This window comes from Solea senegalensis, linkage group LG8, assembly GCF_019176455.1.
Source record: "Solea senegalensis isolate Sse05_10M linkage group LG8, IFAPA_SoseM_1, whole genome shotgun sequence".
In the NCBI taxonomy this organism is placed as follows: Eukaryota; Metazoa; Chordata; class Actinopteri; order Pleuronectiformes; family Soleidae; genus Solea; species Solea senegalensis.
The window spans coordinates 15,554,502-15,569,068 of NC_058028.1; the positions used below are offsets into that span (position 1 = coordinate 15,554,502).

The 14,567-nt window shown below is 40.5% G+C and overlaps 1 protein-coding gene across 1 annotated transcript in view; it reads left to right on the forward strand.

Annotated features, from left to right (window-relative positions):
• Positions 1 to 9,990, forward strand: part of gucy1a2 (guanylate cyclase 1, soluble, alpha 2) — a 32,638-nt gene extending 22,648 nt beyond the window's left edge. The window contains exons 6-9 of the mRNA XM_044032522.1: positions 1,463 to 1,735; positions 4,001 to 4,144; positions 9,279 to 9,433; positions 9,598 to 9,990. Coding sequence (XP_043888457.1) covers positions 1,463 to 1,735; positions 4,001 to 4,144; positions 9,279 to 9,433; positions 9,598 to 9,817 — 792 coding nt within the window. The 3' untranslated portion in view covers positions 9,818 to 9,990. The remainder of the gene's footprint in view (positions 1 to 1,462; positions 1,736 to 4,000; positions 4,145 to 9,278; positions 9,434 to 9,597) is intronic.
• Positions 9,991 to 14,567: the final 4,577 nt, after the last annotated feature.

The window sequence follows — 14,567 nt, forward strand, 5'->3', positions numbered from 1 at the left end:
ATCCATCAATTTCTACCGCTTTATCCTCCACATGAGGGTCGTGGGACAATGCTGTGCCAAACTCAGCTGACATAGGGCGATAGGCGGGGTAAAGCCTGGACAGATCACCAGTCCAGACAAACAACCATCCACCACGGTCAATTTAGAGTGTCAGGTTCCGACCGGATCATGAATCCAGGACTTGTGTGACACATTTATGTTTGTCAAAATAATAAAGCTCCTGTAAAGTGGATACTGCACTTGGAATAGTTGGATTTAATTACCACTAAGCTTTGCCAACTACAAACAGGCCACAGCATACACTGAATGGCCCCCATTGTCCTCTTCCTGTGTTGCCGACCCTGCACTGAGCTCCTGCGTTGGTCAGGTTCATTTAGATTAACACACACAAAAACCAACCAGGACGAGGGATTTCTGTCATTGTTGACGGTTTGTGGTTCATGACTATTGAAAGTCAATGCAAATGAACCCATGCATCAGTTGTGGCAACTGGGCAATTCTCACTGATGCCTATTTAAACTCATTGTTGCTGAAAAATGGCAGCTCCAGGGACATGCTCTTGTAATTGCCTTTCAAAGAACCTTTGAGCAACTCACTGAGTCTTGACCCAGTCCTATGCATCTGCCAACTACATCACTCGCTCACTGCGACTGCTCCCTTAGGCCACTATTATAAATAGCAATATCTTAGTCGACATGCCTGCTTTAACAATGCTCAGTACTCCAGTAGACTCCAGTTGGCTTCAAGAAGCTCACCCTTGGACACAAATAAATGTGTGCAGCGTCACAATCACAAATGCACCAAAGGGCATGATGGTGAAATGATGTCAATAATGATTGGGAATGAAATTGCAGTGCAGAACTGGTTGTTGTTAATGTTATTAGTCTTGTAAATGGGCTCTGCTAAGCAGTACTGTTTGTATGTTTCCAGCAGCAGTGCAGAGGCGGGTGGGGAACAACAGTTTCTTAGCAGTAGAATTAACGTATTAAACTTTTCATGGGGGCCACACGGTTGGTGTAGTGGTTAGCACTCTTGCCTGCATGTTCTTCCTGTGTGTGTGTGTGTGTGGGGGGGGTTTTTCTCTGGGTTCTCAGGTTTCCTTCCACAGTCCAAAAACATGTAATATGGGAATTAGGTAAATTGGACACTCTAAATTGACCGTAAGGTGAGAGTGAGAGTGAATGGTTGTTTGTCTCTGTGATAGACTGGATGGAACTTTTGGTGCTTGTTTGTGTTTCCAGTCATCCACCAACCTGTTAGCAGCTGTCTTAATATTAGATCTTTTGTGTCATCTGTCTTGACATACAACCAACCACTTCCTGTGTGTAATTCAGGAATGTCAGTGGGTGACACAAGACCTAAACACTGCTATACTGAGAAACACTGACAGTTAATGTATTTTTTGCAATAGTGTTAATGCAGTATATCAAAGCTAACCTTGTAACCTCCCTCTCTTCCCCAGGCCACATTAGAACGCACTCACCAGGCACTGGAGGAGGAAAAGAGGAGAACCGTGGATCTCCTTTACTCCATATTTCCAGGTGACGTGGCACAGAAGCTGTGGCAGGGTCAGCCAGTGCCCGCTCGCAAATTTGATGACGTCACCATGCTCTTCTCGGACATTGTGGGTTTTACTGCTGTGTGCGCCCAGTGCACCCCCATGCAGGTCATCTCCATGCTGAACGAGCTTTACACACGCTTCGACTACCAGTGCGGCATTCTGGATGTTTACAAGGTCAGTAGATGGAAACATGCACATGTGACTTGTTGACGCGGGGAGGTTCTCGAGACTGTGGATCTGTGGAATAGGACATCAGCAAGGGAGGCAATTTGGAAGGAGGGTCAATAGCCTGGGATTGCTTAAAACGTAATGGTCCATGTGAACATTTGTGCAGAATGAGGCGTATCATCAAAGACTAATTATTTTTCCAGGAAGTGACAGTAGAGCCCGTGTTTCTTGTTTGTTTTTTTAAAGCAATAGCACTTAAGCTGGATTTGTCAGTCCTGTAGGGTGTGTCACTGCCTGTATGTAGTGTGTGTGTGTGTGTGTGTGTGTGTGCGCTTATTGTGTGGAAAAAGTGACTGATTAATGGCCAGTGTGTGGGAGTTTAACAAAGATGTGTCAATATTGTCCATCTGACAGCGTGGCATTGGGCCCTAGTTACAGTCATCACTGTGGTCTGCTGTCTTTCCCTCTCTCTATCCAAGCCTTTCATCGCCGAACCTATTTTTCTCTACAGTTTTGTTCTCTCTTTCACACCTGCTTTCCTCTGTCATCACCTTTGCCACCGTCCTCACTCTCTGTCTCATTACCTCATTTTCTTTGATAACAACGTATACTTAATACTTTCCCATAAAAAAACCTGCTTTGCTCTCTCTGAAGAGAGACGGAGAGGAAGGTCGAGAGACTGAATGTGTGCAAAAGGGAGTGGAAAAACAAGTGTGTTTTTAAAAAAGGAGAAAACCATCAGAACTGAGCCTCAATCTCCCCACCGCATATTCAGCGTGTAAGGAGCCCATACACTGCCATTGTCATGGTTACTCTTGAAACAAGCATGTGGCAATTCTAAATGAGAGCAGTTTGTCTCCTAGTTTTCTCCTTTTCTCCCTGTGCCATTTACTTTTTGCCTTTATAAAGATCATGTCAACTGCCATTACACTTGAAGCTGGATATGGCAACATATCCTTGAAAATGGCACTCATTGTTTGCTCTGCTTTTGCTCACATTTGCTCTTTAGCCTTGGGGAGTAGTGGTTTTGGCTTCTCTGTACAAGGACCTTGGTGCCACTGTAGTTTCTGCCGTTGTATCCCAGACTAAGGCTTGAAATGGCTTGGCTCATCTGTTCATCAAAACATATTATACGTATCATAATAAAGGTACTGAAAAAGAAGTAGAACAAGATTTGAACTTTGGTGAATATGAGCCCTGTAGGCTACCCTAGTTCCACTACATGGTTCACTACATGATTTTCAGCATCAATAATCTGCTGACAGACACAGGCTAATTGCTCCTTATCAGTCACTAAGTGTGAAATGTTGATGCATTGCACAATACTGGATATTTGTTTCATGTTGGTGATGACTCAAGCCATCCCAGCCAATCAGAGACCAGGTTCATCAGAGAGAAGAGGGAGTCACTTTTTTTTTTCTTCATCTTTTTATATAATATCTGATCAAACCTGATCAAACAACAGCAGTTCATCTGAAGAAAATGTGGAAGGATACAGAGAAATACCACCAGAGATCACAGATTAGCAGGATTCAGCACATGAAACTGAGCCAAGTTCAACCTGGTTTGACGCATCAATCTTTAGTGTCACTTCTCGTGTGTTTTTGTGGAGACTACTAATTGGGGCCCCTCCTGGTGAGAGCTGGTGTGGTGTGTGATTCCCATCATCACTCTCTCATGTAGTGTGAACGCACAGCGACTGCAAAGATTTTCAATCTCATGACAGCAGTATGCACAGCGATCCACTGACACTAAAAGTCGCGTCGTGTGAACTTGTCTTAAATGTGACTGTAAGTAGGTCAGTAAGTAAGTAAGTGCATTTTATTTATACTGTATAGCACCGTTTGCAGATATAAAATCACAAAGTGCTTCACAATAAAATTACAACAAAATAATAAGAATAACCAAAGTACAGAACACAATACAATACAAAAAAAAACGTTTGTTAAAAAAGCCAGGTTTTCAGCTGCTTTTTAAAAGAGTGAAAACAAGTAAGGCTGCGCAGTGTGAGTGGTAAAGCCATCCAAAGTCTAGGTGCTACTACTTGGAAAGAATGGTCTCATCTAGTTTTATACTTTGTTTGGGGAACCACCAGTAGCCCCTGATCTGCTGACCTAAGTCTTGGGAGTAGAGGTGCAGCAGATGCAGCACATTTAAAGCTCTAGAAGTAGTAACAAGGACTTCAAAATAAATGTATTCTAAAATGAACTGGTAACCAAGAGGAATGAAGTGCCTTTAATCTCTGCCTCTCCTGCTCCATCTCTCATACAGATCGAGACGATAGGAGATGCCTACTGTGTGGCAGGAGGCCTTCACAAGAAAGTCGATAGTCACGCAAAGCCAATCGCACACATGGCCCTGAAGATGATGGAACTTTCTGAGGAAGTGCTGACACCTGACGGGAGACCCATCAAGGTGAGTTTCCATTCATTCTCCACCAGGCATCGTTGGAGGCAGTTATGCATGTTACTGTCACATCAGACGGGTTGTTTCTCTGTAAGGTGGGCTGCTGTGACAATTGAGAGAAATGTGCGAGAAGACTAGAGTCAACCCACATTTTTTGAGAAAATGTTAGATGCGAGTTAAATTGATCAACTCTGAAAACAGCCTGACACCTCTCTGCTCTTATAGAATATTGTCCAAGTATCTTACCTTACATTGTAACTTACTTACATTTTACAGTTTCATTTATAAGTACTGTGCGATCTTTACATGCTTTTTCTTTTTGTAAAAACAAATATGGACATGCATAATTTTGGGCAATATTTAGTTCATCTTTGATTGATTGGCTGTTCATATATGTGTTAGGACATTGCACATTATTGACTTTTGTTTTATATGAAGCCTGTCAAGGATACATCACGCCAGATTTCATCAGGGCAGTTGCCATGGTGATAGGATGCATGGTGATAGGCCAGGGTTTGCATTATGATTGATATGCAGTATGTTGATGTTGGAGATAGATGGGTGGATTGATTCAAACAGGATTATGGATGATCATGTCGGTATCTCAATTGATGGATGGATGATATTTGAATGATGTAGTAAACACAGTCTGTTCTTATTTTCACAAGAGGGACAGTAATAGAGAAATGGCTTACTTTGATGAAGTGGTTCAAAAAATGATGATGATCTTTGTGTTAGCTGGGAAGTTCATGTACTCAGGGAAATGTCATTGACAATTCTTTTGCATATTTTCCACAGTTTGATTGATTAAAAGTGTCATGAAATGAGGCAAGAGACATGGCGGGTCTGTAATGTTGTGTGTCTGTGTTTGAATTAAGAGTGGCTATAAAATCAACAGTAGGGCTACATACACACACACACATACACACACACACACCATGAATGTTCACATGATTAAATGTGCCTGTGTGTGCTGTGTGGGTATATGTGTTTGATGTTTTGTGCTTTTTATGTAGTGATGTGTGTGTGTGAGTTGATTTTCCACTGTCTTGCGATTTCCTTTAGCTTAATCTTGTCCTCATTTTTTTTCTTCTTCCTTTTTTTCCCCCATTTTGTGTTGTACAGAGATTAGATACTGAGATATTCACCTCACACAACCTCCCATTGACATTGTTGCAGGGAGCATGTTTCTTAACGGTTTGACCTCCTCTGTACTTAATACTTCGTATAAAGGAGTAGTATATTACACTAGCCCTGGACAGTATACAGGTTTAATGTTGACCTTTTTCTTTTATTGTCATAGTTGATTTTTGCATGTTGTGAATAGGTCACTTAAAACTGTTGTAATGGTAGAATTGATGGTTTTCCTTACATGTACTGCAGCTGGTAGTATGGGTGTTTTTTTTCCCACCACAATTCATATTCAAGACCAAATAAAAAATGTAATCCATGTCAAGTATACGACTGCACATAACAAGAGCTTATTTAATGCAGAAGAAGGCAAAGAAAGAAGCACAACTGAGGCTACTGACTTCAAACCACTCATGTTAATTCATTAGAAAGAAAAGGGAACACAGGATATCATTTATTTATATCTGTTCTAAGTACAATCTCTGTCAAGGTCACCATCACTTCTAGACTGCCAGGATTGTGAGCCGGGGCGATAATTTGCAATCAGCATCATAAATCATGACCTAGGACAATTCTTTCGTTCAATTCTTTCTCAAATCTTTTTTTTCTACTGTCGACAACTCCCCTGAAAAAGAAACGGAGCTTATGGTTTTGTTTTGGCTGAAAGAATCACTGGCTTAAGAAATTAGAAAATTGTGGTTTCAGGATTTGTTTTGACTCCGTATATTCACCAGCATTAAATGTGCTTCAAGCTAAGATGAAGTTATTCCATAAATATTGAGATGCTGACCAAAAATAAACCAAATAGCAAAATCTTTATCGATTTAAACATTGCAACTGGATTTAAAACTGAATGCAGATTTTTCTTTTCTCACTACTAAGCACGTTTGTTTTGAAAAATATTCAAACATAATGTGTGTGTGAGAGAGCAACTCAGACAGGACACTGCTCTGCGCTCCTAACATTGTCCATTTGCCTCAAAATAGAAAGGCCTTGCCAAGCATTTTGCCCTGCTCTCTTGTGCTCGCTCTCTCTCTCTCTCCTTCACCTCTTCATATTTCCCTAACCACCTCTACTCTTTCCATCCCTGTCTCTTTCCACTGCAGCCTTTTTTTACTTGCTTTTCGTTCGGTTTTTATTGTCGTTATGGTCGTCTATAAATTTCTCTCTGCATTCTGCTCTGCTTCCTTCTTATCTGTCTTCACTTCATGTTGGTATGTGGGAGAATTATAGAGAGATTCAACACTTCAGCATGATAAATGCCGTACAGTGAGTGCACTCAACTTCAGCCAATGTTGCAGTGTTATGCAAACCAGCATGAGAGCTGTGTGAGAGAACTGCTCAGTGGGTGAGAGACAAAGAGAGAGAGAGAGAGGCAGAGAGATGCAGGGACACAGAGATCAATATATAGTGTGGAGTGAACATGTAAAGAGAGAAACATGTACAGAATAGAAAGTTGTTTTAATTTATATTCTGCCTCAGTTTCACGCCCCTAACATGATCTTTGCATGTGTGTTTGTTTGTTTGTGTTGATCAAAGTGCTTATCCCTTTAATACCTAAGCCACCTTTGCTTATTTTAACCATAAAAGGGCCAGAAAATGCCCTGTAACTCATTTCCCCAGAATAACTTTCACTATCTGGCAGTTATTTACCATTTACTGCACGTTAAAATAAAATACTGTTAAATAAAGAAAAACAAAAGGTTTTGTTATCTGGTGTTGTACATGAACACCAGAAAAGATATTTAACTCTTTCCTCTCTGGTGACTAAGACTCTGATTCACCGGCGTCCTGAAATGACCGTGATACCCGCATGTTGGCTTTGACGTGCAACATCTCAGCTTTCAGAAACCGTTACATCTGCGATACGCTCGGTGTTAAAGGGTTATATTGCTAAAGTTCATAGCGGGTTTTCTCACAATAAACATAGTGAAACTATAGTATCTTCTATAAATGCTCGGGTCTAAACACTGCAGTATAATAGTTAAATATTGTTTTTACAGGACTGAATTATGCCTGTTCATGTGGGCTTGTGCAGTTTTTGAACTCAGGGGTCTACATGTAAATCTTTTACTTCTGTAGTCCGTACTATGCACAGTTTGTGCTCTTTCCTTTCCTTTTTGAGGAATATCAAAAATATCAACACAGTGACTTTATTTTCAATATTTATTATCATTATTTAATCAAATTTTTTGATTCAAATGTATCCTTCAGTCCTTCAGATGGCCATCCCATAATTGATTTCATTATGTGGTCTCAGGGATCATGGAGGATACGTGTAATGCTTCGTTTCCCGGGTTGTTCTATTAGACTGCCTTAGTTTTCCCTGGGCGTACCTAATAAACTGGCACCTACATGTGTGAGACGGTGCTGACTCACACACCCAACTTTCTCCTCTCTTTGTCTCACTACATCTCCATCTATGTCTCCTCCTGTCAGTTTGGCCAGAGGCTAGAATGTGATTAGTTGTCTCTGCCACTTGCTCATTGGCTCGTCGATAACCATGTGCTGTGAAAGCTGACTCATAGCGGGGAGGAGGGAAAGAGCGCATGAGTCTCACTGTGTCTGTGTTTTGAGACTAAGGAATAAAGAGGAGAGTGGGTGCTGGACACAGATTTGTTTGTATGTCTGTGAGTGATTGTCTGTTGTAGAGGCAGACAAGAGTATGACCATCTGTAAGCAGCTGAGCTGAAAAATAGGTCACACTCGTTCACCTACAGTGCAGGCCTGTTCTCCCTCTCGCTTCCTGTCTCTCCAAATGTCTTTACCTCTCTAATGATGTGGTGCTTTTGCCATCAGATTATTTATTTAATGATAAAAAAAATGTTGCCTCACCCCCACCCCTTACCTTGTCTCTCCTTTTCCATTGTCTTCCTTTCTCTGTCTCCCTGTCTATCTGTGTTCTTTCTACCTCACTACCCCCATCGCCTGTTGTTGCCATGACTACCTTACAGTGTGCTGGCATGCACATAGTGGCTTTGGTTACCGAGGTGATGAGATGCTCAAGTAGATCTTTGGAAATCTACGGGGTTCCATTAGCGTCCGTGTGTTAGGACATGTATATGTGTGAACTGTGTATGTGATAGATAACCTGTTCCCAAGTGGAGATGAACTGTATATCGGTCAAAATGTGCTACAGGACGAGCAACGCATGAATGATTGTCATCAGTTCAGCGAGGTGATGTAATTCATTGACATTCACAAAGAAGTCAGGTTTGTTATTGTGGCAAAGGTTAGTCACCAGAGATGACAGGTTGGATTAACGTCATGCACAAACCACAGATGTGCTTGCAGATACAGAAGATTCAATGCCACACATGATTAAAAGCTTACACTGAGAGATGACTATGGCGACTTCTCCGGATTTTCATCATCAACTAATAATGTTCTTGATATGGTCTGTCAGAAAGGCTTTGCAATTGCTTAATTCAAAAAAATGAGGAAAATAGGTCGGAAGATTTTTACACCAAATGCTCTTCCTGACACAACTCTCCCATTCATGGTATCTCTGTGAATGGGGTTAATTCAGAGTGCCCCATTAAAAATGAGCAATAGGGATTGGGCACCTTGCTCAGGGGTAACCCTGCCCTTGATCTGGGGAGAACTCGAACCGTCAACCCTTCATTCACAAGCCAAGTTCCCTTCCCGTTTGGCTGCCCCACTTAACATATACTTCCTATAATTCCAAGACATTTATTTTCCTCTCATAGTGTAACAAAGGAAATAACCTTTTTCATATTTCAGAAACTAGAATTAGCAAATATCTTGTGGTACGCTTGATGAAGGGACATAAGGAGCTAATTGAGTATAATTTTTTTTTTTTAATTTTGTTGTTAATTGACTCCATAGCCATCAAGCAGCCTGCACAAACAAAAGTGTGAAAAAGAAGAAATATGAATGAAACAATAAGTATCCTGCATATGTTGGTAACGCTATAACTTCTTTGCCTCCCCTCTATCACTTCTACCATCACCTTCCTCCTCCTCCTCCTCCTCCTCCTTTTGTTTCCTAGCTAAGGATAGGTATCCACACGGGCTCTGTGCTCGCCGGCGTGGTCGGGGTTAAAATGCCCCGTTATTGCTTGTTTGGGAACAACGTGACTCTGGCCAGCAAGTTTGAATCAGGAAGCCATCCGAGGTGTATCAACGTCAGTCCCACAACGTACCAGTAAGTAACAACAGCATGAATATGTACAGTTGTACACAAAGAAACTGTATGTATTTGGTTTTGTGCACAGACCTTACAATCTCCTCTCCTCTCCTCTCCTCTCCTCTCCTCTCCTCTCCTCTCCTCTCCTCTCCTCTCCTCTCCTCTCCTCCTCTTCTCCACAGGTTGCTGAAGGACGACCGTTCTTTTTCATTTGTCCCTCGGTCACGACTAGAGCTCCCCGACAATTTTCCCAAAGAGATTCCAGGAACGTGCTACTTCCTCGAGGCGGGGACATCTCACAGTCACGCCTCGTTGACCAGCTCACGCTCTGCTCCCCCAGCCTCTATGAGGAAAGTCTCCTACAGCATTGGGACCATGTTTCTCAGAGAAACAAGTTTGTAGGTCTCATACACAGACTAGGATGCACATACGTTCATGTGTGATGTGAGAGGCTTGAGTTGGAACGGGCAACAAACAGTGAACCTATAATTCAGATCTTTTGGATATGCAAATTCATTACGTGAAAACATGGATTCAGGCCTGTGTCAGGGCCTGTGTGAATCAACCTTCAAAAAATACACCTACAACCTAAAAAAAAAAAAGAACAATAATTCCCTCATCTCTTGTGAGGGAGACACGGCTGAAAGAAGATGTCGGTGACATCAAGTCTAGTCTCACATGGACCCTTCCCCAAGGAAATACACTGATTAGTGGAGAAACCTGAATAGCAAACTCTAAATCTCACTGGATTCCTTAGTTCCATACCTGATGCCCATATCTCTCTCCCCCCGTGGTCCTTTTCTCCAAACTAGTCCCCTGACCTGGTTCTAAGGGAAACAAAGCAATGAGAAACCCTGGGAGAGACTATTTTCATGTTGCACTCAATGCTGCAAATAGAGCAAATCATGCTGAAGAATAACATTTAAACTTTTGGAAGATGTAAACATTGACACAAATGTCTGCTGTGCATCATCAGTATGAGGAAGACCGCTGTTGAAGAACTCTACGTCATCCCTGACTCCCCGTCTAACTTTACCCCGAATCATGCCATGCTTTACTAAACACACTTGTAACGTTCGCAGCTTGTTACACTTGTCATTCGTCTACCCAGGACCAGTTTTTCAGGATGGAGAGAGACAAGTGATAGGCACAAATACAGAGAGAGTTTTGAAAAGGGGTCATCAAAGGAAAATGGCAAAAACACGAAGGTGATCTTAGAGCCTTGTCTGCGTTTAACTCACTGGAAAATATATAACCGACCACAATGCAGCCATTTCATTGCAGGTGACGTGTTTAGGACTGAAAAGTATTCCCTGCTCAGTGCCTTTTTACTGCTCAAATCGGGACAAACGCAAGATGGATTCATTTTAAATATTTGACGGGTCACAAATGACAAAACATAGGAGCACTTATTTTACCTCAATGTCTTTTATTTCCATTTGTTTGAAGTTATGTGCCAAAATTTATGTGAGTCATGATCGGTTGGCAAAAATAAATCTAGTGCTCCTAAAAGACCTCAAATATTTGAAATTCTATTCATCTGTTCTTGTCTAGTTCTACCAGTAATACACACAATATAGTACTAATAATATAGAACTATTACCATATGTAGACATAGTCACAGAATGCACACGTTAGATGGTTCAAATTTGCCCATGTTATCCTTTATGATTGCATTGTTTCCTACCACATAGATTTTAACACATACAATATTGTGTTGCAAATACTGCGGCAGGAGTCAAATTCAAATCTCTACTAGTTTGCTGGTGGATAAGAAAGGGATTCAATCAGTGAATCAGTGAATCTCAGGCCTTCCAAATACTTAAGTGTAGCTCGATAACCCACACATGGGAAAGTAGATGTCAGGAAAGAATACAGAGGGGACACGGTGAGTTGAAGTTGAAGTTTTGATTTTTGATTTTAACATTCAGTTAGTTAAAGTAATTACTTCATCTAACTTACATTTCATTCCTGCCATTGTTCTTCATAAAAAAATGTATGCCAAGTCAAATATCCACCCTATTTTAGAGGACTTTGTTGTACATGTAATAACACACTTGTTGACTGAAATGTTTATACTGTCAAATGAAGGTCCCAAAACCACATTGCGATTGTTTAAATCAGAAGTGGTTCTACCTGTAAGAGCTTAAGTCAACTAAACTCTTTGTACTTGATTCTCAAAACAGCAAAATGCACTTTTGACAGTGTGAAATGGGGGAAAGGTGTTTGTCATTTCACTATCTCCTGTTGCAGTGAAGAGACTTTTCAGTCCTCAAACATCAGACGCATAAAATAGCATTGTGCCAACTTAGCGAAACTCACGCCAGCAAAACAGGTAATGTGCCATATTGTTGAAAAGGATTGGAGAGAGGGAAAATAGAAATAGATTTCTGTGTAGCTGCCATTGTCTGAACCAGAGCTGGGTTCACTATCGATTCAACAAATTCATTTAAATGTATTTTTTCTAAACTCTGACAGCAGTTGCATTAACACATTTCCAGCATGTTTCTGTAAACACACTGACGGCTATGAAAATAGATAATTTTGCTAACAAAGAAAACACAAATATATTTTTGAGAGAGATATGCCTGACACCCATCCATGCTGACAATAAACATAAATATTTTATCCAACCTTTGTTCCTTATGACTTAAAGTGGGCTCTCAGTATGTTGTATATAAATAAGAATGAACTCGTCAAACAAAAGGAAAGTGTGTAGCCTAAAAACAATCAGGCATTCTGACATAACAAGTCAAATCTTATGCCCAGCGTAAACTGATTTATATATATATGTATATATACAACGTATTTTGGCTGCTACAGTAATAATTAAAATCTTGTGTATGTATAAAGTTTAGAAACAACATACACTTAAAGCAGCTTAATGCCCACATTTAGGACCAGAAAGTCAGAACAGCTCCTCAAACCAAAACATTTACATTTCATGCTATTTTAAGATAACAAGATTCTGCAACATCAATATAAATGCATTAATATAATGTGTCTTAAGCTGCAGTTTAGTTTTAGAGGCAGAAACAAGACAAGTAGCAAAAATGTCGTGACTTGTAGGCTCATATTGAAGGTGTGAACATCCACATGCGCCCCACTCTCTGAACCAAGACAAGATTAGATGTGTGTAACTGAAAAAATGGTGAGGAAGTGACCGTTAATGATGCCCAATTGAGGTTACTGTTTTAACAGCGATTGCCATGACTGCTTTGTTTGACTGCCATTGAAAACCTATTTGAATACATTGGTTAATAATTCACATAAAAAGCATGTTAAATCCACCACGGGTAAAAAAGAAAATGCATGGACACAGCAAAAAGGTCTGAATTTCCTCGAGGTCCTTGTAAAGAAGAGTCGGTGAGCGAGTCTTGTGTATTTGACAGATGTGTTATTGAGCCTGAGGCAGGTTTTACCAAGGCCTGATTTCACATAGTGAATTGCTCTTTGACTGTCATCATGACACCTTTCTAGACTCTGCCCATGCGTTAATGTGTAATAAAACTATTGTGGCATGAGTGTAGTGCAGGTGTCATTTACACTCAACTTCAGCAATGGTTGAATCCTGCATCAAGGCTAAATTAAGGACGTGACACCAGCTTTATGCCCACGTAAACCAACACACATGTCTTCAAGTGAGTAAATCCCTGGCATAATATTAGATATTTGGTCTGATATTTTAAGTCTTACTGCTGCGGAAGTGTTGCAGGTAGGGGTTACACTGCAGTGCACGACTTACTAATTCATAGGCTCACATCACAGTCACAGCAGCAATACAACCAAGCTATTCTGTCCAAGCTGTGTCCAGTTTGTTTACGTCCAGTGAGACAAAAGCAAACACATTCATAACTCCAGGAACCCGTGTGCGTGTGTGTCAAACAAATTTGTATAATTTAGATCTATTTAATATACTACAACTGTATTATGGAAATTGTAATAAAATGATATACTAGATTTCTTGGGTATAATTCACACCACTACTTTGTTTTGACCACTGCATTATGTTTATGTATTATGTGACATTTAGAATCAGGCTGGTCTAGTGTCCAACAAAACCCTGCCACTTTCATGTAGTGTCCTTTTGAAAAAAAAAAAAAAAGTAGAAGAAGAAAAAATTGCATATTTTCATTGACATTGTTTATTATTCGTATTATTTCTTAATTATACTAAATGAGCACGACACTGTCATTTTTACTGAAAACTAAAGTGGCTTCATATTTGGTTGTATTTTTCCCAGAACATTGTTAAAAACTGTCTAGTTGCCAAGATCAACTTCCCCACTGAGCGACAGCACAGTGGGTGTACAGTGATGGGAAACATTTGCCTGGTTTCAACAGCAGAAACAAACATGCTTTATTGTTGTTATTCATGTCCAGGGTCGTAAAACAAAACTCCCTAAAGGATGCACATCCCTCCATTGATCTTCACTCTGTAAACATTCATCCATATGGGGGGGAATAAAGGTCTCTTCTCAAACAGTAATGACAATGATCATGATTATAAACTGGGATCTCACCACAGAATAATGTCATAATGTCAAAAATCTGGTCATTGTTTTGTACTTTGATGTCACGTTATGAACAGGGAGAGCTGACCCTGGACATGAACCCTGTAGAAGAGGCTCAGTGACAGCTGTTGGATTCTGACTGACATTAAGGGCACATCTTCTGTCTTATATGATGTAAATAAAAACACTTAAGTATCTTTCATAAGGAAGAAAAGACTGTGGCTCTTATTATGCATGTGTGTGTGAGAGTCTGTGTGTGTATAAAAAGTAATCCACGTTACACTGTATGTTTTTGTAATCCTAGCTGTACTGGCTCTTCTGTGAATTCATATATGTGTGAAGTGTGTGTCGATCACACTGACACTGAGACACAGGCAGTGCTGAGAGAAGATATCCCGACAACGGCAGATTAATTAATGAAATGGCTCCAGAGTGGATGGCTCTTGATCTATATCCGCACATCATGATTTAGGTTTATTATGTTCCCCTCCTCCAGTTCAATTACTTATCTGGTGACTTACCTGCTGTCTCACAGTGTGTCCCCCATTCTGTTTTGTTTCAAGGTTCCAGTATGTAACAAAAAATGTAATATATTACCCATAGATATACTAGTATGAATGTGTTAAATAGCATTAAAAC